This window comes from Dysidea avara, chromosome 4 (assembly GCF_963678975.1).
Source record: "Dysidea avara chromosome 4, odDysAvar1.4, whole genome shotgun sequence".
In the NCBI taxonomy this organism is placed as follows: Eukaryota; Metazoa; Porifera; class Demospongiae; order Dictyoceratida; family Dysideidae; genus Dysidea; species Dysidea avara.
Window position 1 is genome coordinate 8,617,998 of NC_089275.1, and position 24,492 is coordinate 8,642,489.

General features: G+C 37.2%; 1 protein-coding gene across 2 annotated transcripts; it reads right to left on the bottom strand.

Annotated features, from left to right (window-relative positions):
* Positions 1 to 434: 434 nt before the first annotated feature.
* LOC136254124 (uncharacterized) lies at positions 435 to 24,251 on the bottom strand. Of its 2 annotated transcripts, none has more exons than XM_066046799.1 (7): positions 24,157 to 24,251; positions 21,069 to 21,149; positions 18,144 to 18,201; positions 5,687 to 7,304; positions 5,267 to 5,622; positions 1,395 to 1,688; positions 435 to 615 (listed from the first exon to the last, which is right to left on the bottom strand). In XM_066046799.1, the coding sequence occupies exons 1-7, from the start codon at positions 24,193 to 24,195 to the stop codon at positions 584 to 586; spliced, it is 2,478 nt and encodes an 825-aa protein (XP_065902871.1). In that variant the 5' UTR covers positions 24,196 to 24,251; the 3' UTR covers positions 435 to 583. The 2 variants fall into 2 exon arrangements, with proteins under 2 accessions (XP_065902871.1, XP_065902870.1); XM_066046798.1 differs by lacking the exon at positions 24,157 to 24,251 and adding an exon at positions 23,444 to 23,555.
* Positions 24,252 to 24,492: the final 241 nt, after the last annotated feature.

Consider the following 24,492-nt stretch of genomic DNA (forward strand, 5'->3'; position numbering starts at 1 on the left):
ATAAGACCCCTTTTCGCAGACCGGGTCACATATGGCCTAACTAGCTATCAATCAGTAAACATCACCCCACAATATTGTTTTACTGTTTAATCATACCATTGCAGGTCTTTGCAAAAGTTTTTAAGCTTTAACAATGTATATGTAGTTACTACACTTAAAGTATTGTTAAACTGATAATTATTTTAAAGGCTCTTAACATGCTTGAATTAACTGTAGAAACAATTTTGGGTGATTTTTATGATCAAAGGAAATTGACGTTTAGCCACTAGAGGGGTGATTGAACACGTTTAGCCACTAGAGGGGTGATTGAACTATCAGTATAATCTCTTTGTGTTTTGGCTTTTAAATTATTATACTGTGTACCTCAATCTTGTATTTTTTTTGATTTTAACTAAAGCTGACTGCAGCTGGTTTCAAGAAACAAGTGAACCTCCTAGAATCATATTTGCATATTATACACAATGTGCAGAAAAATAATATGTAAAATACAGTATATGCATGTGTACAAATATAGCAAACTTTATTGCAGTGTACTAAAACTATTATGTAAATTTATTATACAGGTATCATGGTGCTCTTCTTCTTACTCTGTGGTGACTGAAGACACTGCACATGCTACAAAAGAAATTATCATCTGATTCACATGTAAGCTGATTTTGTTATTTGATATAATAGTCTGCACAAAAACACCACACTATGGGGCTAACTGCATGTATACCAATGTGCTGCCCAGTATAATAACATACGTGCATACATAGAAATTGATGGGTAATTATATGGTAAAGAAATAAATGCTTAATTTATAGCATGTGCAATTAAATTACATCTATTATAGCTACATTGTGCTTTGAGATATTTTCCAATCAAACCTTATCATGCAGATCTATATAGCTCCTTTATATACACAGTAATAGAGATATTTGATTCATACGCATGAGACTAACTACATCTGTTGGTCCATTTATTTTGATGTGTCTAAATTATCTACACTGTATTAATATATACATTTATACATGTTTGTATTTATTGCCTTATTACAGTACAGTGTGATGTGGTAAATCATTTAATAATGTGGTGTTGTACAGTATTTCCCAAGGTGTAGGTAATAGGGAGAAGAAGTCATCTATGAACTTTCAAAGATAAAGAGAGATGACTATTGATAATTATTTCATCTTTCAAGACACAGTTCAGTTCATCTTCCCCATAAAGTTCAACAATTCTAAAATTGGTTAATTCCATAAAATTTTGTAAACTTTTGTTACATTTTTCTATCACCAATTTCAATCTTTCAAAATGTATGGCAATATTTCATTTTCAGAAATTATTCAGAGGTGGCCTATAAAATTCCAGGTCATTACCTACACCCTGGTATTTTCTATTTAGGAAAAACTTACGAAGTCTTCCAGATAACTCTCTTGCTATAAGATCATCATTTTCATTCAAAGCTGCAACAAACCAATTGTACTTTTGTGGAAAGCCAAGTGCTAAACTAGATATTATGACATTATCCAACAAATACATCATTTTCTTGCTATTTTTTGTCTCATTGTCAATTGCTTGTTTATCATTGATGTCAATCACTCCCTTAGCAACCAACTGTGGTAACAGGTTATCAATTGGTAAGTTTGTCAACTGATCATACTGTTGTATAATTTTTGTTCGAACAGTAGTGCAAGAGCAACAAACTCCTGTAAAATAAAATTGACTACATATTTGAATGTGCAAGTATTATATATTAAGCAATTGAAGAATTCTACAAGTAAAAATTACTAAGTTTTCTACTTGTAGCAACCAAACTAAATGCTTCACTAAGATGAATTCAACAGTCATGAACTGCATATTTCTACTAATAAAATAGATGAATTTTTTTCTATTTTAGTGTATTTCACCTCAGTCTGTTGTGTAGCAATTCTTTACGTAACTGTATGCATGAACACTGCATTCGGGCAAGCCTGCTTTTTCAAATTTCATGGCTTGTACCTTGTCTTTGTTAGTGCTATGTAATATGGCTATATTTGTGCTCCATCATAATTAAGCTTTTAATTGACTTTGCATATACTGTACTATGGGCTACAGGGTGTAGATACATAATAGTATTAGTATTGTGAAATGGCCTTTTATGTGATGGATGTAGTTTGGACGCACATGGTTACATTTTGTGTTAGTATATCTTGCTAATAAAATGATGCATTTGTACATCTTGATGGCACAGGAATCTCTTTGTTACATTACACATCTGCTGTATATATATATACGTACCGTGATGATGTGAAACTTCAAATGAGCCACTAAGTATATATTTGGCATTTAGACTCTATTTAGGCTGTTTTGGGTGGGTAATAAATCTCATATACTCCACCTTGTTTTCTAATATACTCCACGCCTTTAAGCACAATATGACATATGCTCAAAATCGGATTTGTCCAATCGCTATGCGTTGTTCACGTGCAGTGATTTAACGAGCGCGATTATTTAGTCACGTGAGGACGCATAGTTGCCATGGCGCTAGTATTATCGTATTAGAAAACCAGCCGCTTTTGCCGAGCCTACCGCAGAAACAGCCATGGATGAGGTAAGTAATCTGAGTGTAATGTGAAATAGAGTCTAAAGCAGTTATACGGGCACAATGTGGAGTCTATGAAATTTATAAACCCTCAGGCCCTTAGTAGCGCCCTCGCTTCGCTCGTGCGCTACAGCCCGGGCCTTCGGGTTTATAAATTTCATAGACTCCACATTGTGCCCGTATAACTATTATTTAGACCTCACACCACAGGCAAGCATACATACCTACAGTACCTGGGAACAAGTGAGTATATATATATACCACTTTGATACCTCAAATCAAAGGTAACCACATATTTATATTTCACATATTTCCCTGACCACAGGGTGATATCTAGATATCACCCTGTGGTTAGGGTGATATCATGATATACATAGCCCTGACCACAACTGCCTTTGATGCTGATGCAGTTCCTTTTGATTATTTATATAAAGCTGCTTAAAGTTTTGCACTGTGGGTTTGAGTTTAACATGTTGGTTTAGTTAGGGGCATTGTTGTGAAGCAAAAAGAATTGAGTGAGTCAGCATTGCATAATTCAGTTACTAGGTATCACTAAATTATCGTTTTTGCAATTTGGGGATTGTTTTTCTACACAGTACATTTCAATTGCATGCTTCAAACATTCCAAACCTATATGTGTTTATTTTAGCACCTTAGGTTACTTTATTCATCCACAAAGTGGATATTTGGTTTAAAATGGTATCACTACAACCAGTGAAATGCACAATTATTTCTTATTGTGGCCACAGTTTAAACCCACAGTTGATGTTTGCAAACCTGTGTATAAAAGTAATGTGGTGAATGCAGGTTTGTCTTCCTTCACCAATTAGGTGAGCATACCAGAGTGGTGTATACTTATACCATGGCCTCTCGGGATTTGCCTGATATATGTACCCATGCCCTCAGTCCTGTGGGCCTTGGGCTTGAGCATATATATCAGACAATCCCTCATGGCCATGGTATAACTATTAAATACAGTGGAACCTGTGTTATGGTCACCTCGATTGAACGGTCACCATAACGGCCATGGTCACAAGGTCCCAAGTATTTTCCCATTAAAATGTATGCATTGTGGTCTGCATTACACAGTCACCAGTCTAACGCATATAACGGCCAACCAAGAATTCGCCTATGAATCACTGTATACATAACTCCATCCTTTGTATAGCAGTCGCTACCTTTTATGGTGGCTTGTTAAACCAACTGTCTGGCACCAGGTACCATTTTAATTAATGCACAATTATCACACTTCCTGCCTTTCAATGAATGCTATACAATCTATCAGGCTTCATTGCTTAAATGTATTCAATAGCTATAACCAACATTCAAACTGACCTTGCCCCCTCTGTACTAAACATTAAGGTTGCCATGAGCCTCTTAATAATAATTACTCATTTATAATGGTCATAGCCACTAAAATGCTGCTGACCACCTTATGCAGGTTAACAGCCACCTGTATATAAAAGCCAGATATATCTGGTCTCATAGTGACCATTATAGACAGGTTCCACTGTATATACTTACCTGCGGTTAGTATATATGTACTCACTTGTGGTTTGAGGCACATAACACTAATGTATATCAAGCCTATATTTGTAGGCTGATAGTCAGCTTCAGGCACTAGTATGCATTAAGCCAGTGCAAGCTAACAATCTGTGCCATGTCTGGTGTCAGTCACCCACTGGATTTTTATAGACATACCCATGACTTCAATGATGGGCAGCAGCAGCTTAACATTAATTGTGTTGATGCAGTAAATTGCAAGACAATATTTACAACTTTTTCCACTGGTCAGGGACACCCACAAGGCTGAAAGGGGCCCTTTGGATACCTGTTTAAAACATAGATATAGTCTAATAGAGCAGTTCACAGTATTCTTTAGAGGAGCAGTGTAGCAAGCTATGTATGTAGTCTATGTAGATATAAATAAGGAGATATACACCCCCTGTAGTTTGAGGGGCAGCTAGTCATTGTCTGCATCTAATGACCTTTTTTTATTCTATTATTTTTTAAGTTTTCAAATTACAGCTAGGCTGGGGCCCCACTTTAACTCATTGCCCTGGGCCCCATTAATTTCTCTGGGTGGCCCTGCCACTGGTGACATCATGTGAATAACAGCTAATCAGATACTGTAACAGTGTACTCGAAAGAATTTGAAAAGCCTGGCCCCTATTGGTTAGTTTTCATGCAAGTCCTATTCAGAATTGTGGTATGACATGAAAAATACTGTATGAATGGACAAGTTCTATATTGCCTAGAAATATCATCTGTTGTGAGCAAAATTAATTGCTAGAGGAAGCCTTCTACTATGCCAAATAATGGGCAAATCATGTGTGAGTTCATTTGCTAAGTTAGTTTTGGACTGTGCCTATTGTGTGTTAGTGTTTCATTTAGCGCGTGTTAAATGCAAAGCATGCTATATATTATCAAAATGTACCATGGATATACTTTGGTGTATTGCACTTATATACACCCCTCATCCTCAGTCATCAGAAATTTGCTGTTGATATTATGTCATAACCCCCTCAGTTTGGATTCAGGATGTACTGTATATAATAAGTACTGTATATAAGTACAATATCACAGACATGGTTTGTACAGTAATTATATTTATTGGGTGCATTGTTCAGCAAAATTTCTCTTTCTTTTAAAGTAAATTTATTGCTTAAATTTAATTATAATCTAAGTACATATTCACTTTACCTGTTTCACTATCCAGTAACAGATCAGTGTAGTAATTTATGGGCACCTTCTTATCATCATTGAATGGACAGTAAATAGTTGTACCAATGGCATCAAATAGAATGTGGATTTTGGTACAATGTGGACAAGGGATGCATTTTTTTGGTTTCTTCTCTGCTGGCATGAACACTGTTATGATGTCATGAAGCTGTTGATCAATGTACTGGATCAGTTCCCATCTCTCTTGTACACTGTTTGTCTCATTGTTATCAGCTGTGATTGTTAGCTGGACACCTTGTCTTTGGTCAAGCTCATATTGGCTGATGTAGTATTTCTGGCTGTTACCCAACTGTAGCCCCACCTTGCAATGTCTCATCCTATAAGATATTAAATATTGCATCCTTATACTATATTGTAACACAATTATAGTATGGTACTCACCACAGTAAACGATTATCCATTCTTACATTACGGCTGATGCATTCGACTATTAGCTGATTCAGAAGATTGGTGGGGACAAAGCCACTATCAAATATGAAGTAGATGACTCTTTCTTTCTTTGTGTTGGGAGGACTCTTCCCATCATCGTGATGCATAAATGAAGGAACAATGAAAGTGTCTCCAAAGTCATCTGGTGGTGGAAAACCTTCTTCAGTAAACCAAGCATTGGTAGTGGTACGGGCTATCAAGTGGAAACGAAGTAAAATTTCCAACACTTGGTCTGCACTGATTTTTACAGCACTAGGGTGATCTAAGATAAATTTTTGAACCATATGGGCAAATAGATTTCCACCAAGAATACCATACTTGTTAAGCCTTTCCCAAGCCTTGTCATGTTCACCACCAGTAGCATAAGTATGAGCAGTTACCACATAGCTGAAGAGCTTTGCAAGCCAGTAAGGAGAAAGTATGACAAGGTCTTTCAGTAACTCAATTTCACTGAAGTATAGGATAGAACGCTTGCTATGGAGGTAACTTAAAAGTCCTGCAAATTCTAAGCTTTTCTCAGATACAGAAAACCCACATTTTATTGCTATATTATGTAACTCAGATCTTGTTATTATCTGTTCTTTGTGAAGCAAAAGGCTTTGCTCAATTTTAAGGTAAATGATTGGCTCCTTTTCCTTAAGAGAGGGAGCAACATCTACAACTGTGGATTTTAATCGTTCTAATTCTTCATCTCGATATTTGTTGCTGACAAAAAAGCAATACTTATCCAAGTAGGCCATAATCCCTGTTTCATTTCCAATTAATTGCTTAAGGAAAGGTTTATTGCGTAACTCTATTTCAAGTTGTGGTAGAAGTTTCTTTTTTGCCATTTTGCGAGCTTCTTTAATGTCATGGTGAAGTAGGTCAATGTGAGTGCCAGCCAACAGTGCCATTGGTTCTTGAGAAGACTTGTTTCCTGGACGCATTGAATTAACTGTATTGAGCCAATAGTGGATACTTGAGATATTGGTGCGGCATTCTGAAGGAAGAGGAGAACCTTCACGTGGTTTAATCTCATCCGTTAGCTCCATAGAGGCATTGAAGGTGATGATTGGTACTCCATTCTCTGACATGAATACAGAGTGGGTATTGTGGAATATAACTTGGCCAGCATAGTCCCATGCAATGATATTCAAGCTTTCACGATCATACTGAAGGTCGTTGCTGGACATTGCATTAACATCTTGTGCACTTAACAATGGCAGATCTTCATTACTTGGGTTAGCAATAATGAAAGGAATGTGGGAAGATACATGTATATCACCATATTCGTTTACTGGTGTTTTGGCAATTTCCTTTGCACTATTTTTAACTGCATGAATGAATTGACCATAAACGTGGGAAGTTTTTTCTGAATCAGTAGTTCTTTTCCAACCTTTTGCATAGACCTTCAAGATTTGTGTTTCAGCCCCATTGGTTGCTAACTGGTTTTCTACAAACCTTTCGCCAAGGAATGAGGAAATAAGGGAAGTCTTGCCAGTGTTTTCTGCTCCTATTAACAACACTGTTAAATCTTTAATGAATGTTGTTCCATGTTTTAGAGCCAGTTGGTATGCCAATTCCATATTTTCTGCAGAAGATAAGATGAAATAATTACGGCAAGAGCTACTATGGCTGAGTACAGTCATACTTATAGTAGTTGCATTTTCAATAATATTGACCAGAAACCAGCCTTATATGTCACTGGCTCTCCAAAAACAGGTTTTAAAGCCAGAGATGGCTCCAGAGGGGCAGCTGAGGTTTCCAAAACCTAGTCAAGTGTATTCAAGGAGTTAAAAATATATTTTGTATCAGATTGAGATACTTTAATAGAACAGTCAATCACTCAAAAAAAGCAGTGAAAGTATTCAGAGAAACAGTGTAACAAGCTATGTAGCTATAGTTATATTCTCAGCAAGCAGTTAGCTTTTTTTGCCTTTACCAAAAGTATGCTATAGCTATGTATGCTCCTGATCAGAAACCAGTCACAATAATCCTAAAGCTGCCTATGAAAGCCTTATAACTTTGTGTTGAAATTATTTCTCAGCTTGAAGCTTTTACAGATGAATGGTTATTGCTGAATAGTGTAGGATAAAATCAAAATCAAATTAAACAATATTAATAGAGCTGGATTACAAGTTTCCCTGTATAGAGTTTGGCTACATTGTATATAAGCTACCCAGTAGTGAGTTCAACTACATCGAGTCACCTACTAGAGATCAGCAACATTCAGTAGCTACATTCAAGTGGCTGCATTAGAAGTTACTTTGTCAGCTATGTAACAAGATCATTCTGTGGAAATTCAGCTACAAGTCACCCAGAAGAGAGTTATGCTACATTGCAAGTCACCCTGTAGAGAGTTCAGCTACATTTATTACAAATCTCTTAGTAGAGAGTTCAGCTATGCCCAGTATATAATGATAAGTTACAAACAAGTCACTTTGTGTGAAGAGTTCTGCAGAAGCTATTGTACATTGCAAGTTACTCTTTTGGTACATACTATTTCATCACATCTGTAATTAACAACTAAAATAGTTCAAATTAAATCTCTTCTTACTACAAAACATGTAAAAAGTCAGTCCCAAGCCAGCTTATGGTTGGTTTTGAGATTTACAGTTTAAAAAGAAGTGATACTGCTATACCAAAAAATGACCAAGCTGTGAAAAAAATTGAGCAACCTCCAAATTAGCCAACTGTGGAAAATGGATGCAACCTCCAAATAGCCAGAGGGAACAGTTATGAAATTGAAGGTAGTGGCCAAGAAATGGCTGCAATGATGTGTATTAATGTCATATTTAAAATAATTGACAGTACTTTCAGGGGCAGATACGGGGGGGGGGGGGGGGGGGACTCCCCTTCAGAATTTTTATAGTGTTGCTCATTGAACATAGCTAGGCACCTTTGACATAATTCAAACATTTTTTATGCAGTTTATGACTATGTGTAATATAATAAATGTGTCTGTAGCAAATCGGTACCTACATTGACATAGCACAAGGAGAACTAGGTGGGATAGAGCACTCTCTACGATTAGAGACCGAAATACTCTAATAGAACAGTCATTTACTCTAATAAAACAGTCACGAGTAACATAATTATAAACACCGTTTGTCATTTTAAACAACTAAAAAACCTGTTCTAAATTGAGTCAATGATTCTATCCACACCCTAGTGACTATAGAAATTTTCTGGAGATGCAGCTGCTCGTCAAATGACTATCTTAATGCTTAAATTTTTTGTGATGGACCTTATGCTAATTAAAAATTCAACTTAATTTCAGCCAATATTAGCAACAAAATCTTTCTCAAAAAGTCATTTAAAAAAAATTTCTTTATAGACTTTAGCTAGTACTCAGTAGCATTCATGCCTCCAGCATTAAAGTTTCATAAGCATTTACAAATTTTAATCAAAACAATCTCACAATGTTAAGTTTTCAAAATTTCATTAGGGAGCAGTTTAAACTAATTCTGCATCTTCCAGTGTTTGAAAGTTTCAACAAATTTCAGTCAAAATTGTCACCAAATATCTCAGAATGTTCATTTTTCAAAATTTCTTTAGGGAGCAGCCTAGGCCTTTATACTAATTCCGGTTTTTAACTCAGTATCTTCCAGTGTTTGAACTATCAACAAATTTCAGTCAAAAGTGCTGCCAAATTCAATCTCAGAATGTTCATTTTTCAAAATTTCCTTAGGGTGCAGCCTAGGCCTTTATACTAATTCTAGTTTTTAACTCAGGATTTTCCAGTGTTTGAAATTTCAGTCAAAATTGTCACCAAATTTAATCTCAGAATGTTAAATTTTCAAAATTTTCTTGGGGGCATGTCCCCAGACCCCCCTAGAAAGCTCATGCTTCACATTTTGTGGAGTGTGCTTCGCACACTGTGGAGTGACTTCTACCTGTGTGCTCCCCCCCCCCCCCTTAGCAGAATCCTGCACCCCTCACTTTTCACCATAGCAATTTTGGAGGCCACACCCTTTTTCATAACTCAACTGTTTTTGGTATAGATACTTATTACTGGTAAATTACCTTATAATTTTCTGTGCTTGAAGTGCTTCTGTGCTCTTTCTGTACAGTCTTATACATGTACCCATAAATTGCCATTTGAAGTGCCCCGCAAGCATGGGGAGTTTGTCTCATAAATTAAGTCTTACCATTTGACCAATAATAGTTAATGTGTATAATTCATTATTTACCTTTTTTGTTGCTTTGTTTTTGTTATAAAATTTTTTTTGTGTGTGTGATCTTTGTTTTGTACTTTGTCCTTGTGTGCTTTATGTACTCTGGCATGGAAGAATGGCTATGCTGAATGTCATGAGTTTAAACAAAAAAATCAAATCAATCAAATCAAAACCCATGTATTATAGCATGTGATGTGTACATGTTTGCATTCATTATAATAATTTGCTTATGTACTTCAGCTGTATCAAGTGGTGTGTGAAAGTTACAATGAAATACAAAGAATGAGAAATTATTTCCATGACCAATTCTAGCAAATAGTAGCAATGTCTATATTGTTAAAAGATCAAACCTGTATGTGAGCCATTATTGAGCTATATATGCATCTGAAAGTAAAATTTATCTATCAGTCAGCCAGCTAGGCAGTAAGTCCGTCATTCAGTAAGTCAGTCTGTCAGTCAGCCAGACAGTCAGTCAGTCAGCAGATAATTTCAATAAATGTGTTTTAAAAGCTCTTTTGGTTTGCTTTGAGAGCAAAATAGGTTTGATTGTACTGCCATAGCACCATAGAGGCTCTGCAAAAGCCAGTCTTATAACTTTGCCAAACATATAACAGTCTGACTTTAGCAGACATGCTTTCCTTTCTGTGCAGCCCGTTAAAGTCACATTTGGTAAATTGACATACACAAGTTTCTTCCATGGACAAGCTTACAAAAACTAATACATATATATCAAGACACACGGTAGTGCGTCGTGCGGCCCAAGAAACCGGCTCGCAACTCCCGTGAGTATATTGACAGGAAGAAAGAAAACGCAATTTTCGCACCTCCGTAGCTGTGTACTGCCTTGATGAAACAAGACGATTTTTTGCTGTGGACACGCCCTCCAACTTCAGCACTCCACATTCCAAATTTGAGCAAAATCGCTTCAAGCGTTCCCGAGATATGCGACTTCAAAAATTGGCTTAGTTTCTTCGTTTTTTTCTTATTTTTCTTCCTCTTTTCGCACTCTTACAAAAATTGCTATAAAACGCGAACGCCATATCCGATTGCCTTGCAATTTGGCACACAGAAGGGGGGTATAAAGGCGTACCTCGGCTCTACAAGGTAACTTCTTCTAGCTGATCTCTCTACAGGGCGATTTGTTTGTAGCCTAACTCTCTACATGGTGGTTTCTTTGTAGCTGAACTCTACAAGGTGATTTCTTCTAGCTGAACTATCTCTTTCTGTAGTTGAACTCCCTACAAGGTAACTTCTTCTAGCTGATCTTTCTACAGGGTGGATTGTTTGTAGCTGATCTCTCTACAGGGCGACTTGTTTGTAGCTGATTTGTTGAATTCTCTTCAGGGTGACTGCTCTATTAGGATGACTGCTCTAAGAGTACCTCGATCTCGCACTAGTCTCGCGTGGCCAGACCCTTTCCGCGCAGCCGCTTATCGATTGGAAATTATAAGCGCCGCGCTACAAGGGTCTGGAATAGTTCACATACTTAAAAATATCTACAATCCCCAGTGGTTGGGGAGTGTAAATTGGCTCACGCGATCCCTTAATCGCCAAAGTAGTCTGATTACTGAAGAGCTGAAGAAGGCCTCTGGGGATGACTAGTATCGATCCGTGTGGGTTTTGCCTTCTACCTGCTACTGAATCTTCAACAAGTACGGCTGAATAAAGGCAAGCAAGCTCAGTTCATCTCGAGGCCAGGAAAGTAGGCGAAAGGCTTTAAGCGGATTTGCCGATCAGAACAGACTAAAGATTCAAGGGAACACACGTTGCATTCTGTACCTTTGTATCTTAGGTGTTACCCAGTCAATTAATTGTCACCAATAACGTGTCGAAAAATTTCATGTTCACGAACTATTCCAGACCCTTGTAGCGCGACGCTTATAATTTCCAATCGATAAGCGGCTGCGCGGAAAGGGTCTGGCCTCGCGAGACTAATCTCGCACTTGCTACACCAAGTTGGATTTCGTGTTATAACTCCGTGGCTTTAAGTCTGATTTTTCTACACCATTGAAGAGCCTTTCTAAGATGATTACTCCGTCTGTACAGTGATTTTCAAAGCATTACCCCAAGCGGTTTATCTGGTAGGCGTGACAAGTAGTCGTTTTTTTTATTAGCTAATCTCGATTGCGTAATTGTTACACACTGTTGGTTTTTTCGCTGTATCTTCCTGGTTTTTAGCTCGATTTCTTTCAAACTACAAAAGGTATGAGGTTCAATAGTTAACCTAGTCACCCACCGATTTTCAGCTTCTTCCCATACGCGGTTTACCCTGTAGGCGTGACAACATATTGGTGTTATTTTTCGTGAATAATCGCTCATAACTCTTTGCCTGTTTATCATATTCCAGCCAATGTTGGTGTTCAGCTACAAAGAAACCATTCTGTAAAGAGCTCAGCTGCAAACAAATCATCTGTACAGAATTCAACTACAAACAAATCACCCTGTCATCTAGAAGAAATTACCTTGTAGATAGTTCAACTACAAACAATTCACCCTGTACAGAGCTCAGTTAGAAGAAGTTTCTTTGTAGAGAGTTCAGCTACGAGCAAATCACTCTGTAGAAAGATCAGCTAGAAGAAGTCACCTTGTAGAGAGTTCAGCTACAAAGAAACCACCATGTAGAGAGTTCAGCTAGAAGAAGTTACCTTGTAGATCATTCAGCTACAAACAATTCACCCTGTAGAGAGAGCAGCTAGAAGAAATCACCTTGTAGAGTGTTCAGTTACAAAGAAACCACCATGGAGAGTTCTGTAATAAATATATGCATTATATTATACGTAACTATTTGTACATTTACTGATAAAATCAGAAATATTTAAAGTATTTAAAATCTGCTTCATCTTTTCTTCTTCGTGTGGTAAAGAAAAAAAGATAGGTTAAGAAAGTCCCAAAGCCAGCCATAGGCTGGCTTTGGGTATACAAATACAAAAAGAAGTGAAATCTAATGCAAAACAGCCAAGCTGTAAAAAAGAGTGCGGCCCTCAAAAGACTATGGTGAAAAAAGATGTGAAATCCAAGGTGGCGGCCAAGAAATGGCTGTGATGGTAGGTTAATGGTAAAAATTTTAATAACAACAATTCAGGTAAATTGTGTGCCAATTGACCAAGCGGCACCAAAATTCACCTGAATTGTCGTTATTAAAACTTTTACCATTAACCTACCATCACAGCCATTTCTTGGCCACCACCTTGGATTTCACATCTTTTTTCACCATAGCCTTTTTTGAGGGCCGCACTCTTTTTTTACAGTATGGCTGTTTTGGATTAGATATATATATATATATTATACAAAGTAACAAAAACATCAACATACATAACTCAAAATAAAAGGACAACATAAAACAAACAAATTATCTACACAGGATGGTCATGAATCAATGCTGGGACTGGACCTGACAGTAAATTGAGCGGTAAACTATTTCACCACACTGACACACAATACTGCAGAATCGGTGTGAAGGACAGTGCACAATTCTGTAGTATGGCAAAGTGTGTAGGATAAAGAGTTCTGTATAATGCTGAGATCCAAAAAATATAGGAGGGTCCAATGAGATGCTATGAGGATGGAAAAATTGATGGTGCATAGCACAAAGTGAATGATAATTCATTTGGGACATAATGGGCAACCAACCAAGAGAACAGTGATGTCATTATACATGCTTGTACTTGCAATGTGACATTGTGATACAAATAGCCTGCGCCAGTGCTGTTAAATGCTGGACAGAATATTGAGATAATGCAGTACCCCAAACAGGTAGTGCATAATCCATATGAGATAGAACAAGGTAATGATAGAAGATGATAGACTCTTACAATAGGTATTAATCCAAAAAGGTAATATGATAGCTTATAAAAACAGCAGTGGTATGAGTGTAGTCCAGGTTATCAATAAAGTGCATCTGCATGCACAGGTAGAAACTTCCTTTGGAATAATGCATGTCATTGATGTATACTGCTGGGGTTGTTTAAAAGCAGAACCACATCACACTTGACTTTGCAATGTTTATTTTAATTGTGCAGGATGAAAGCTATTGGTAAACAAGACTTATTGCATAACCATGTCATTGATGGTTAAGAATGTTGATTTCAATACACAAGTTAAACAACTCTGTGTGAATGATGGATTCTAAAATTTTAACTACTGTAGAAGTCAGGCTAATTGGTCTATAGTTAGTAGCCTTGAATCCAGAAGGTTTCTTAAAAGCTGGGATTACATTAGTCTTTCTCCAATCACTAAGGAGATCCCCACTGGTCAAGGACTGATGGTATGGCAGAGTTAAAGGAAAATATGTGGTCTTGAGGATGTAAGAAAGAATGCTGTCTGCACCAGTGGCTTTATCATCTTTCAGTGCATATAATTTCTGTAATATATACATGGCTCAGATATGTTAACATCACAGGTAGATTCCTCATATCTAAAAGGAGGTATATTGACCCAAAATATTGGTTCAGACCATTGGCAACCTCTGCATCACTGGTAGAAAAAGAGTCATCACTCTTCTCTAAAGGGCCAATATTAGACTTAAGTTTTTGTTTAGACTGAGCATAGGAATAGTAAGCTTTGGATTGGACTGAAAATTATTTATTTCAAACAGGTTGTTCATGTAACATTTAGGCAGCTCTAACTTTGTGGATTTAACCTTATTACGTTTAGTTTTATGGTTTGTATAGTCAGTGTTTAACTTTGATTTCTACGAGAAGGCAGCATGTTTAGCTTTGATCGCTTCAGCTATATATGCTCTTTTCCATCAAGAAGAGCATTTATTGGTCTTCAGAGTAGAGGTAGGAACAAATTGGGCCATAGCATTGTTCACCAGCTGCTTGAATAGCGTAAATCCCAATTAGCTTGCGCTATCACCACACATACTGTAAGTTCTACTTTATCAATTCCATTGAAGTAGTCATGCATTGCTTGATAGTTACCTTTTCTTTACATTCAATTTTAATGTACGTAGCTACTACATGCATTGCTACAAAACAAAACAAAGCTACTGAATAGCATGCTGTGTGTAATTCTATAAAAAGTTGCTTAATTCAAGGAATAGTATTTACTAGGTACATGGCTTTTAGAGATAGCAGAGGTTATTCGTATAGGATTTAGGTTGCCATACATATGTAGGACTGCAATTATTTCCAAATCACATGGGTAATTGTACTGTAAAACAACTAATAAAATAACAGAATCACAGAAGCCATTTAAGTACTACATGTATGTAAGTGATATTGTAAATAAATAAATAAACATTATGCTTCCATGGCATTTCTAAGAAATATTAGACACTTTAATGAATTGTAGCCATGAAAAGCAGTGAAACAAGACAGGACTGCAGATATGCTATATACTAGTGAACATGTAAGTACCAGATGGACAATGGAGATTACCAATGCCTAGTGGACACTTTATCCTTACTTCAATCTACACTTATGACTGAATTACAGTAGAGATTGAGTGTCCACTAAATTATATATTAATAGGCAACCTGTCTTGTTTACCTACTTTTTAGGGTTACTACATGGTAAAAAACTGTTTTTTATTCTATTGCAATTGATTTTGTACAGTAATTAATTGTAATGCAATTATGGATGACAGTTTCATGCTAGTCTACTTTAAGTGATGTAATAGTGTGTAGAGAAGCTATTTGGTTGGGACTTGTTTTACTTGCCGTTGTAGGTTGATTGTGAATTATTATTAATGATCAGTCCAAATCTATAACATCTGGTGATAAGGATAGTGGCTTTTGGGACAAGTGGGAGTATATATATCAGGAAGGCCAGGAAGAAGGAAAACAGTTGTTGAACATTTATAATACATGATAGCCAATGGCAAGGAGGACAAATGGAAAAGTGTGCTTGTCTATCTCTCTACCATTGGTACAAATTAAAGCCTACAAACTGCTTACTCAAGTAATAAATAGCCTTGTAGCCCCAGCAACACCTGGTTAGAAAAAATACAGAGATTTAGCGAAGGCACTGACAGACCATTGCTGTCTACCACCATCAGAATTGTTGCTTTCATATGAGAAGCAGATAACAATTAAGAAGAAATAGTAGCCAAGTATTTCAGAGGGACGTTCAATAGCCTGATGGTGTAATTTTGGTGAATCCTTGGAGAACATGCTGCTGACCAGCTAGCCATATTATGAGAAGTGCATCTGCAATCAATCCAGTAACTACAAAAAGTACAGTAGGGACCATAGTACATTGATAAAAAGTACTGAAACAAGTTGGAGTAGTGCACGATATTAAATCACAGTAAAACAATAAGAGGTGTTATATCCCTACTGTGTATTTCCATTATGGTATCTTGAGCACAGTAGGGATATAACACTTCTTATTGTTTTACTGTGATTTAATATCGTGCACTACTCCAACTTGTTTCAGTACTTTTTATCAATGTACTATGGTCCTTACTCTAGTTGAAAATTCCAAATTTTTCTGTGTACTTGTAAAATTATGACAATTCCTATACAACTCCTTTAAGAATTTTGCACATTAATATTTTGTGAGATTAGAATTTCTGGAAACTGATCTCATGGAAATTACATAACTCATTCATTATTCATGATATGTCAGGAAATTAATATATTTTTGAATAGTGTCAACCAATTAGACTGACAATAGAAGCTCCTTAAGTGCATCAAGTATAGGTATTTTGAAAAACTTATGGAATTGCGTAAAGCCTTTTAAAGTGTAACAACTAATGATACTTGAGTGTACATAAAAATGGTTAATTTTCATTCATGTACTATTGAGGGTATGAGCATTTTCTTGCTTGGCTTTTATAAAATACACACTTATCTCTTGTGTGCCCACACCATTGTGTCTTGATACAAAAATATAAAAATCTACAGTATTAAGGTTTACAGGTTTGTTAATAGTTTACACAACCAAGAGATTCTTCAGAATGACATAAATTGCTTATACGAATGGTTTGTTAAATGGTTACTATCCAAGAGTAAGGTGTTGCATTTAGGACCTGGAAATCTGTATTTACTATTATTAATGGAGCCCTACTTGAGTCTGTTACTCAGTAGAAAGATTACCATAGACAAGCAGCTAAAGCCGGTTTCACCAAAAATTGTGTTGATGTAGTAAGGAAAGCAAACAGAATGATTAGGCTAATCAAGAAGTCTTTCTCAAGTCTTGATATCATAAGTTTTCCCCTTTACAAGGCAATTTTCAACCAAGACTAGAATATGGAAACAATATCTGGGTCCATGCTTTCTTGTAGATCAAGACAAGGAGACAGCAAAATCTCAGAAAAGGCAACAAAGTGTATAACATGCAGAGATCTCCATTAATGTATACTGAGTGGCTTAAGCTATTATGACATCGATGGCCTTTCAGACTATCTAGAGTACTACAATACATAGAAGCAGGCTCTACAATTCCCAGTGCAAGTATTGCTAGACAACAATTCCTCACAAAGAAGTGGGTGGTGGGAGTGGACAGGGCCACCCACGGGGGGGGGGGGCAACTGGGGTATTTTTCCCCGGGCCCCTTGAATACCTGTTTAAAAGATCGATATACTCTAATAGAGCAGTCAGATCTAAATACTCTAATAGAACAGTCACAGTATTCTTCAGAGGAGCAGTGTAGCAAGTTTGTAAACAAGGAGATATGGTTGGTGAGGGGTAGCTATTGTCATTGTTAGCATGTAATGACCTTTTTTTTTTCTTTTTTTGGTCTTCAACTTACAGCTTGGGTGAAGTTATGATTCAGAATGGAAACCTCCTTGCCCCTGGGGCCCCACTTTAACACTATGCCCTGGGCCCCTTAATTTCTCTGGGCGGCCCTGGAGTGGAGTGGGGTGAGAGATGGAATGGAGGATGGTGGTGAGTGGTGGGGTGGGCAATACCCGGGGTACCAAATGGATGAGAGTTGTAATGGAAAGAGCTTCATACCAAATTACTGTAACAGTCCCTGTGAGTTCTAGATGGACTACAATGATACAAAATACACACTTTTTACATTTTCATAAGTTTTCCAGACACTCCATACCAATAAAATAGTCTCAAGTCACCCCTGTGCCTTCCCAGGTCCTCTAGTGTAATGTGTGGGCTTTGATATGCCTATACAGAAGTCTGTCTCCAGAAAGCAGGCCTGGAAAGATTTAATAATGTAAAATTGGCAGCCAGATAGAGTAGCCATCTCATGCTGGTGTTATTTTACAAACTTGTTTATGAGCCCAAAAGGTAAGTTTTTCAAAATCAGGTCACATAACATTGACCAGTAATATTACAACTGCTGTACCTTTATTTAAAAGTTCTTCCTCTGCTCTTGGTTGTACTCTAACTCCCTGTCCCAGTACCTGTAACACAAAACAAAAAAGCAACATAATCAGCATAAAAGCATGAAGTTTATTTGAGTTATGGGATCACATAGTATAGCATGTAAGCATGAATCACATGAGGGATTCAAACAATGTTTACAGCTTATGCTGCATGCAGATTGCTGATCCTTTAATGTTTAATTTGAATTGCAATTCCAGTACAACTTGAAAGAAATCTTACAATCATAAATCACTGAGCAGTGGTTATTTACGTAGGTGCACCTATTTAATACCAATCAGCGGCGGAGCAAGTAGTTGATATGAGGGGGGGCTGGGCTGACCCAGACTTATTTCTATAGTTTGGTAAGGTGAGACCAAAAAAAAAAAAAAGGTCACAACCAACTGACAAGAGCTTTCCACCTCACCAGCTACCATTTCTAGCTGATAAACTACATAAAAATCCTTACATAGCTCGCTACACACTGACCACTTTATTAGAGTGACTGCTCTATTAGAGTATCTCGATCTTTATCACGGTTTTCAGCCCCACTCCAAGAAAGATAATTTCGGTGTGATATCATTCTGAGGGGGGACTAAGCCCCCTAGCCCCCCCCCTCCCCCTTTCCGCCGCCTATGATACCAATTGCATTCATATAGCTTTCAATGAAAGGGTTGTGAGTGTTAGTTGGCCCTTAACATGGTCCATTTGTATAATTAAATCATTAGCACATAGCTATGGGGGTATTTTACAGTGTACTAGTGGACAATGGATTGCGTTGAGTAAAAGAGATAATTGCCTTAATTACAGGAAATACAGAAAAGTGGCATAGTGCATAAAGTAATAATGTATTGCGATAAGTAGAAAAGCATCAAACTTAGTACAAAAATGCACCTCCAGTAACATTAATATTTTACACAGTTTGGAATTTAGCTTAAAGCCAGTTTTACATTAAATTTTGACCATTTTTGATACATTTAGCTAGAAGTGTTATTTACATTATTAACACATTGTAAGTCTTATCTAAGAAAAGATTTAGCTAATTGTTTAACATTAATTTTGTTTGAAGTCACAATCTCATTCTGATCAGTTGTGGTTATTTTTCATAAGCTGCCTTAATTTCACCACACACACACTTAATTGACTATGCTGCAAGTTTACTTTACTATTGATCAGTTCATCATTTAAATGATATGGTAATCCTATTGCAGCCATTAGAGTATTACAAACTCTCATGATATAAAATTTCATTCAGGCCACCCATGAAAACTGCACTTTTCTTTTCACAGGTTGAACATTCTTTTATTGGATCTTCATAACAAAATTAACGTCCAGTAGTGTGTGGAAATGGAGGAAATCTCACAAGAAGCTAATCCTTGACTGGGACCAAAATAGATTCAAATAAAGATGGTTCTGTTGTAATATTGATTAATGGATGTATAGGGAGCAAAGAGGTGTAGTTATTAATGGCAGATAAATTGCTATGCTGCCTTTTGTGTCAATCGTTTGAGAGATTTGCTTTTACATTATTTTGTCACCAAAAATATACAAATTCCCTTTAGAATGGCATATCATACACTCTTTGAGCCGGGAGGCTGTATTCCGCGGAATATGGAATAGCGGAATGTAGGGAAGTCACGCGATCCAGAGACGGGGGAACGTGACTGACCATGCCGTCCCAGGTGTTAGTAGTGTAATGATTGTACTAGGCAGGACATTTATTCACAACTCGGATTGTTATTGTAATATTAGGCTCAGAATTGTTGTTTTGATGTGTGTCATCATATTAAGAGTCTATTGAGTCTAGTTTACAGTGGATTCATATAGAGGTGTCGCGGCGAAGACGCGCCGCCACCCCCTTTACAGAAAAAAGGAATAGCAGAATTACGGAATAACCGAAAATCACATTCTAAATATTTTGTTATTGTTTATAGCCTCTATAACGTTTTAATATACATTCCTCACCTCGTAGAGAACACAAACACGATGGCACCGATCCTCGGGGCGATCTTTAAATAGGATATGTACAAAGATATTCACTCTAGAACAATCTAACCAAGCTAAACTACCATCAAATACACTTCACTACATGATCGCTAGAAAACTAGAAGTTTTTTGTGCTATACTTACTCATACCAGCTGTCACACACGAGTAATTGCCCGAATTTATTAGAGTTATATACGAAGTGTTAGAGCCGAGGTTGGAGCTCTGATGTTGGGAGCTGAAAGCAGTATTATTCTCCGAATTTATTTGAAACACTTTAGGAAATGGTAACAGAGTTATAAGCAAGGTCAGATTATTCCATGCATGCAGGGTAGCTACCTAGGGGGTGGATTGTTTTGTCCTAAACTATTCGGCCAGTTAGCTAGCTAGCTAGCTGCTAACTAGGTAACTGCTGACAGCTGGTATGAGCAAGTATAGCACAAAGAACGTCTAGTTTCCTAGCGATTGTGTAGTGAAGTGTATTTAACAGTAGTTTAGCTTAGTTAGATTGTTCTAGAGTGAATATCTTTGTACATATCCTAAGATCGCCCCGAGGATCGGTGCCATCGTGATTGCGTTCTCTACGAGGTGAGGAATGTATATTAAAACGTTATAGAGGCTATAAACAATAACAAAATATTTAAAATGTGATTTTCGATTATTCCGTAATTCTGCTATTCCGTTATTCCGCTATTCCATATTCCGCGGAATACAGGCTCCCTCTTTGAGCCATTGTTCCACTGAAAAGACAAAGATACATAATGTGTAGAGCATCATGCATTATGCTTGTGCACAGAGAGCATATAACAGATAGACAAGATGATTCGAAAGTTGCGATATATAATTATGTTCAAATGTACCGTAATAGCTACATTGAAAATTACAAATGGTATTGTCACCATAATAACTTTAACAGTATCTTACTTCAGTAGCGCCAGCAGAAGTTCTAGCTTCAGGTAGATCAACAGCTCCACGTATTACATCCAACGCTAATTTGGCACCATTCTGTAGTAAAATATGATACGCACAGGGTTATATGAATCTTTCATAAATGCACTACTCCATGAAGTGTAATATCCCAATTAATTTACACACTATAACGTCACTAATACACTGTTAAAATGAAGAGTAACCACAACTATCAAGGAGTTCCCACTGTAGGGAGGATTTAACACCCCTGGAGAGTAACCATTACTCTAAAGGAGTAACTGTGGAGTCAGGGGCGGATCTAGGATTTATAAAGGGGGGGGGGGGGGGGGGGGGGGGCTAACTCAAGGTACTAATCTCTTGGGTAGAGATAGAGAAGCATGCTGGAATTAGGGGGGGTCTGGGGGCATGCCCAGGAAAATTTGAAAAATAGATGCTAAAACACTGCAATTTGGAGACATTTCATAATATTTTCTGCCTGTAGATATTTTATATACTGCCTTTAGATTATAGGTATGGCTCTCTGAAGCATTTTGCTAATGGAAAAGTTTGGGTAGGTACAGACAACCAAGTACATGATGCACCCCTCTCACAATTGCACAACACTGAATAGGTGCATGTTAGAATAATAATTTTGAAAGTGGAAATTTTTGAAATTTGAACAATACAAGATTGAATCTGAGAGCATTTTCAATGGAAATTGTGAACCTGAATTAAGTATTGCCATACATATTAACTACACAAGTAGATGAATGAAGCCTTTTAAACAGACCAATTCACTTCATTGCATGTATAGGTGCAGGCAGATTTGGAAAATTCCATAACAGAACCAACTACATGTTTCCAGTGAATGTTTTATTAGAGTAGTTAGCTGACTGCTCTATTAGAGTATCTCGATCTTGTAAACCTACAATGCTGATCCGGGTCCTTGTTGCATAAAATACCTTGGAAAGATGTTTATAAGGTGGTTTTATGAGTATTTGTATTATTAGTGATCATATAATTATGCCTAAGACAAAATTTCATTATAATACTCAGCATATTGATCAAGTAAAGCCTAAATATGAAGGGGGGGGCTTCAGCCCCCAAAGCCCCCCCCCCCTAGATCCGCCCCTGGGAGTAACACATGCTCTGAAGGTGGTGTCACTTACTCTTCAGAGCAATGGTTATTCTTTTCAGTGTGTTAGTTACTCTCCATGTGGTGTTAAATCCTCCCTACACTAGGAACTCTTCAGAGTGGTGGTTACTCTTTATTTTTAACAGTGTATGCAGCCCAAGAAACCATAGTATAGATTTTAGAGGCCTGTGTTGCACTATGTGTCTCTAAATCTATGCATATAACTAATAATGAAAAGAAAAATAAAATTGATATAAAACTTTTTGCGTGTGATTGGAAGTAAAGTTCTGTACTGAGTTACTGTATATACTCAATCCCCAAATAACCACAGCTTACAGCTATATCTTAGATTTTAGAGGCATTTAGTGCCTCTAAAATCTATGGCTATGAACTATGAGATCCCATGCTATCTCTAAACTTTGCTTTTATTAAATGATTTAGCATCAATACAGTTGGCAGTGCCATTTTTCTTTACTACATGAGGAGAAACAGCCAAAGCATGTTATAGTTAAAGTACCGCTGCACATGTGTACAGAAAATACCGTACTACTTAAATATTTCAAGGGGGAAATATTTGTTGATATCATGGTTTTGGGGGTTACCAGTGAAATTTTGTCATTGAAATATTTAGACCTTCATATAATCTGGAGTGTTAGCATACTCCACAAAACTTTTATTTTCAGCACATTGCTTAACCTTGAAAACTTTGCCCCTTGAAATATTTAGTCTATACGGTACAGCATGAGAGGCATTTCGAGAGGACAATACAGCATGAGGTGAAGCCATGGCAAGTGCTGTATTTACCTTGAGACACCCACTGAATGCTGTATTTTTCATACACACAAGAATAAGTGGTGATTTAAAGTGTTTTATTGCTCTTCCTGCTCATCTTCCTTGAAGCAACTTTCTTGAGTACTCCAATCACTTCAATTTTCAGCAATAACTATTTAATTATTCATTTTTTTCCTGACATTAGCTAATTGTAATATCTCAGATTTGTTAAATGGTCAGGTTAATTATCAAATAATTTTGGGTAAAATTGAAACCCACAGAAGCTATTTTGTGAAAATTGTATGGTTTTTTCTAGTGACTGACCGAGTAGCTAACTGAATGATGCCTTCAGACAAGCGTAAATCGACGAACGGCTAAGGCTTTTGGCTTCAGGCTTGATTTTTTTCGCTGTTCGACGTCGCTTCGGCCTGAGAGGTGCCTTTGGCATGCCGCAGTACGTATAATGCATTCTTCATGGACTTACCAGTGTCTTCCTTTGTGTCCCATTCATCTTTGTTGACAGCGAAAAGTGTCGATTTGGCGATAGCACGTGATGGCTTCCCTTCATAACGCGTATCTCCGTCGCCTTGCCAGTCTGACTCAGTTTTTCCTACCTTATGGTCAAGTGGGTGCTGGTATCCCAGGTGGTCTTGAGGCGGCTATCCGTGCTGTCCGTAATTCTCTTCCCAATTTGACAATGATGAATCTATGGCTCTACTGAAAAATAGTGGCTATTTTGATAGCAGAGGTGCTTTTCAACTGAGCAGTTCTTGATTGGTACTGCTGTATAACGGGTTGAACATAGACACTCACTGTTCCCAAAAACATTGTTCTAGCTATATACACTGAGAACAAAGGTACAAACTGAGCTACTATGCATGCAGAGCCTGCAAGAGACTATACAAAAAGTTAAACTGAATTTTGGCATTTAAGCTTACTTACAATCACAGCCATTTCTTGGCCGCTAATTTTGATTTCACATCTTACAGTTGTCTTACGTATTTCACCATGGCTTTTTGGGGGTTAAACCCCATTTAGTAGATACTTATATTATAATAACACACTTTCTGTAACGACTTTGGACAGGCTATAGGACCAGGTGTCCTACAGACCTTCAGCACTTGTGCTGTAAAGCCTTAATAAATAGCTAAATAAATAAAATATATAGCTATAGCTAGCTACATAATAATTGCTCACCACGATCGGAAAGTTGAGCGTAGTTTCATTCTGTCCCATTTCGTGTATAGCTAGCTAGATAGCTGGACACACGATAGCAACACGCTATAGCTACTTCTAGATAAACTAAGCAGCTTGATATACTTACACTGTTTTATAGCTACCAGCCGAGTCAGGAAATGCTATGAGCTGCGCACGGTAATGAGTGGGCTAGGAAAGATCGAATATAATTATGTCTTGTGTTATATAGATAGCGATACAAATTACTATGATATATACTATATACGCAAGATGTAGCTATACTATAGCTCACGCAAAGTTTTTTAGTTCCGCTGTAGCTAGCTTTTTTTTATTTCA